At 47.0% G+C, this 5,082-nt stretch overlaps 1 protein-coding gene across 3 annotated transcripts in view; it reads right to left on the reverse strand.

Annotated features, from left to right (window-relative positions):
- IFT122 (intraflagellar transport 122) overlaps window positions 1-5,082 on the reverse strand; it is a 55,763-nt gene that overhangs the window by 24,938 nt on the left and 25,743 nt on the right. For all 3 annotated transcript variants that reach the window (XM_023749633.1, XM_023749635.1, XM_023749634.1), the window contains one exon: window positions 1,077-1,130. In XM_023749633.1, coding sequence (XP_023605401.1) covers window positions 1,077-1,130 — 54 coding nt within the window. The remainder of the gene's footprint in view (window positions 1-1,076; window positions 1,131-5,082) is intronic.

The following is a 5,082-nucleotide window of genomic DNA, read 5'->3' on the forward strand; positions in this document are numbered from 1 at the left end:
CATCAATCATGATCATGCGGGGGCAGAGCAGGCAATCAGCAAATGCAACAATTGTCAGGGTTAGCAGGTCTCTTCCACTCAGCTCTGCCCACCGGGCTCAGCACAGGCTTGGCCCACAACAGGTGTTTATTATGCGAAACTGAATCAAAGGGACAAGACATTTGCTGGTTTCCTCACTGCTTCCATATGGAAATTCAAATTTATCTCACATTCCCATAGCCTCACAATAAATCTGTTCAGAGAAAAAATATGTATGCCTTTTCACAGACACCCAGCAAATGGTGCTCGTAGCACCAGCCTCTTCAGTCTACCATAGCCCTCTCTGGGCTTGGTTGGTGAGGCTGGTTTTCTCAGCTAGGAATGGTGAGCTGGAGGGAGGGCTCCAGAGCCTGTGGGTGCCCCGTTCAGACCTCCCTTCCAGGACCCATTGCTATGAATGGGATGTAGATCATATGCATTTGGGAAACGCCTCCTACACTGGCATGTTATTGAAGCCCTAGAGCAGGGGTGGGGAACCTTTTTTCTGCCAAGGGCCATTTGGATATTTATAACATCATTCTCAGGCCATACAAAATTATCAGCTTAAAAATTAGCCTGTTATATTTGGTCAAACATTTAATTAACTCACCCCTAATGCCTTGGCAGGGACAGACCAAATGATTTCGCAGGCCTTATATGGCTGGATGTTCCCCACCCCTGCCCTAGAGGATGGTAACCAGCTAACAACCACTGCAAGGATGAAAAATAGCTACTGAAAATCTATTTAATCCTCCCAGCAACCCTGCAAGGTAGGTCTCATCCCATTTTACAGAAAGAAAGCAAAGCTCAGAGAGATCAGGAATCCATCTACCTCCCCTACCTTCCAAGTAACAGACTGCACTCCTTGCCCCCATGTGCTGTCTCCTCTCACCACATGGCATTCTGTACCCCAAAGGCAAGGCTGTGGCCCTAATACTCAGACACCAGTAGGCTCTGTTCACATGTCCTCAAGGCTCTTTCCTTCTTGAAGAAGCTGCTTGTAAACCACTGACAGCGAGTCTGTGCTTTCTTGAGAATAAAGAACACTTCATCTTTACCTCAATGCTGTTGATGAGCTCTAAATATCGGAGGTCTCGTACTCTGATGAAGGCCTACAGAGGAAGAAATAAAATAATAAAATCAGCTGCCTTCTGGGCTTCAAAAGTGGGTGATTGGCTGGGGGTGGGAAGTCAAGCTTTAGAAAGTGAGCCAGTTAGGAGGGAAAAGAAGCAAGCATTGATTAATCACTGTGTGTTCAGGAGGGTTCTACCACCCACTGAGGCTCAGCTTTATCCCTGGGATTAGTCCATACAAAGAAGCCCTGGTTGAATCAATCACTTTGGGATTAGGTGAAACAGAACTATAATACTGCAGTCTGAGATGGTGCCTGCTTAGAGGAACCTCTATGCAAAATGGAAGAACAAGCCAGTCTGACACTCTGAGGCAGTGGCATCTGCGTGGGAGTGGGAAAGACGTACTGACTCAGGAGAGACTGCACGTACATCTTGGTGACTTGGACAGAAAACAGGAGACAGCTATGCTTACCAACAGTGCATAAACACAGGGCACCCAGAGCCTACAGTACCATCATGAAGGAAGAAAAGGAAGAGAAATTTGAGAAGGAATAAAGATGATTTCTAGAAGGAAGGGGGAGGTAGGGAATGAATCACTCCAAGTCCCTGGAAGGCAAACTCTTGCGTAAATCCTAAACGTGTAGCTCTTGCCTTGGACTCACAGTAAAGCCAGAGACTTTAACCCATGGGAAGTTTCCAGGCATCCATCTTCATGCAGACTGATGTTAACTAAGCCTCTTTAGTTGCTTTCAGATTCTGCAAGGGGTTTAGAGGAGCATAACCCACCATATCAGGCTGATCTTCATGTGGCTTTGCTGTCAACATTTGTACTCAGCTGTGCTTCTTTACATTGTCCCATTTGAAATGGGCTGACACACACCTAGAAGAGGCAGCAGGTCCAGGATGCCTTAGAATATGAATGCAGAACAATAACCCTGGCTACTTGTAGCCTCTACTTAGCTGTATGACATCCTCCATCTTAAAAAGACTTGTGGAAATGAGCAAATCACCCAGCCTCTGGCTGCCCACAGATGACCACAATGTAATGTCATCTTTTTAAAAATATATATTTTATTGGTTATTTACAGAGAGGAAGGGAGAGGGATAGAGAGCCAGAAACATCGATGAGAGAGAAACATCGATCAGCTGCCTCCTGCACACTTCCTACTGGGGATGTGCCCGCAACCAAGGTACATGCCCTTGACCGGAATGGAACCTGGGACCTTTGAGTCCGCAGGCCGACGCTCTATCCACTGAACCAAACCGGTTAGGGCTGTAATGTCATCTTTTCCGCTCACAGGGCCAAGCATCCTGTTGGGTTGGGGACCAAGAAGTGAATATAATTTGGCTCCTGTCCCCCTCCCCAATTCAGGGGTTCATATTCTAAAAGGGGAGGCAGGCAGATTAAATAGATCAATAAATCTCCCTGAGCTAAGAGCTATACAAGCATGAACTAGATGCCTTGGAGAACACAGATTCACTGCCTGAGCACGGGCAATAGCAGGAGGCAGGATTAAGTAAAGCATACCCTGGCAAATGGGTATTCCTGGAGAGGAATTCCTTGAAAGGGTAAGGCAGTTATCACATGAGCAAAGGGATGGAGAGCTAAGAGCACGTGTATTCCTCACTGGAGGTCTTATAAGCCATCTTTGAGGTCTGGGCTTCCTTAAAGCAACACAAAGGGAAACCTGGAATGCCTGGCAAAGTAGCAGGGAGGTAAGGAGGAGCTTTCTAGGTCTCAGTTCTAGCTTGCTTTCTAGTTGGGGGGCCCTGGATCTACTTCCCCACCACTGAGAGAAATCTGTTTCTGAGTTCCTTCAGCCCTGACATTCTGCAGTGTCAGGGGTGCCCTGGTCAGAGTGGTCAGAATCACAAGGCCTGTGAATAACCTCAGGGGAGGGAAATGTGGGAACAGAGAAGCTTTGCAGTTCTACTCAGGGCAGTGGTCCTGGGTGCTAAACAGCTCTCCTCTGCCATCTAGTGGGGACAGCAGTCTATCACCGGGAACCATTCACCTCCAAGGGTGCCTGACTTGGCAAAGCAGAAAAGGCTGGGGATTAGGAATTTGGGTAAAGTGATCAAGTTATAGTCTATGGTCAAAATCTTGTGGCTTTAATACAATAATTCCTATTCTCAGGAGTGTTGTGGGGGGTGATACAGATTGGGAACGGGTATTAAGCAAATGGGAGTTCATTCCAGTTTAATTTTCATCCATTTAAACATTTGCTGAGCACTTAACACAGTATTAGGCACTGCTGTCTAATTTCATTCCATGATGAAAATAAATAAAACATATTCTAGGAATCCTTTGTTATTCTTCATCCCTCCTGGCATTTCAAGGTGAGGCAGGAGAGGGAAGCTCCCTCCATGGAAATGTTTCTTCCCTCTGACTTCTTAAAGCCCTCCGCTACTACCACTTTTCTGACACAGTAGATCCAAAATTATAATATATATAATTATTATATAATTACTAGAGGCCCAGTGCACGAATTCATGCACAGGTGGGATCCCTCAGGGCGGCCTGCAGGGATCGGGCCGAAACCTGCAGTCCAACGCTGCCTGCAGCTCCTACCTGCAGCTCCCGCTCATGCCTGCCCCACTGTGTCTGCCAAGGGCTCACACCCAATCAGTCCTGATCAGGGGAGGCTCACACCGCAGCAGCAGGAGCAGCAGCGACAGCGCTCACCAGTCGTGAGCCCTGTGTCTGGCGCTCTCCCGAGGGGAGTAGCCTGCAGGATTGGGCTGAAACAGGCTCTCTGACATCTCCTGAGGGGTCCTGGATTACAAGAGAGCCCAGGCCAGGCCAAGGGACCCTATTGGTGCATGATCGGGGCAGGGAGGGACGGCAAGAGGGATCCAGGGTGTGTTGGCCCCCATCTCGCCCAGTCCCCATTGGCTGGACCCCAGCAGCAAGCTAACCTACCGGTTGGAGTATCTGCCCCCTGGTGTTCAGTGCACATCATAGCAAGCAGTTGAGCGGCCTTAGCATATCATTAGTATATTACACTTTGATTGGTTGAACAGTCGACTGGTCCCTGGACAACTGGGCACTTAGCATATTAGGCTTTTATTATATAGGATAATTGTACTTGCTTTAATAACAGCTAGCATTTGTACAACCATTGCTAGTTTTAGAATCCCTTTTACAATGTGACAGTTAAGCCTGGTGACACTGTGTCAGGCAGGGTTGGCAGTTAGTGTCTTCACCCTCCCCACTGTAGAAAAGACGGAGGCTCTGAGAGAAGTGGCTTGCCAAGGGTCTTCCAGCCTGTACATGGCCGAGCTGGTTCTCAACCAGGCTTCTGAACCCTAGTCTGGTCTCGGTCCACTCTCTTTTCATGCTTAGAAGTCTTGACCTAGCATGGAGATGGCATCACATACTTCTGAAATTTCTTCCCTATCAGCTCAGTAGTATGCGCAAAATGAGTATCTGATTCATTGGTATGGGAAAAGAGAGACAGAAGGGAGACGTCGGGGAGAGAGTTGAAGGCCATTCCTTCCCCCCACACCTCAGGAGACATAGCTGGGTTCTTCCTAATAATATGTGTCAAATGTTTTGAGCCATTTCTGTAATTTTAATAGACTGAGCCAGGAAATGACACCATGAATCAAGGTCATGAATTATGCCATGAAGGTATGTGGGGAGTGACATTGCTGTCAGAATCAGAGAGCTCGACCATCTTGTCTACCATACTTAGCAGTGTGCCAAGAAAAACAGCACTGTGTAATAAATTACCTAATACCAATAAGTGCTTATACCAATAACAAAAACTACCATTTATGGAATGCCTAGTATGTGCCAGGCTTTTAGCTAGGTGCTTTACATAAATGATAGCTAATAAGAGTAACAACTAGAATCTATCAGATGCTTCTCCTATGTCAAGCTTTGTAGGCATTATCACATTAGATCCTTATAACTTCTGAAGATGGGGCCTATCATCACCCTAATTTTACCAATGAGCAACCTTAGGAAGGATGTTACCTGCTCAGG

Source organism: Myotis lucifugus, unplaced genomic scaffold, assembly GCF_000147115.1.
Source record: "Myotis lucifugus unplaced genomic scaffold, Myoluc2.0 scaffold_8, whole genome shotgun sequence".
In the NCBI taxonomy this organism is placed as follows: Eukaryota; Metazoa; Chordata; class Mammalia; order Chiroptera; family Vespertilionidae; genus Myotis; species Myotis lucifugus.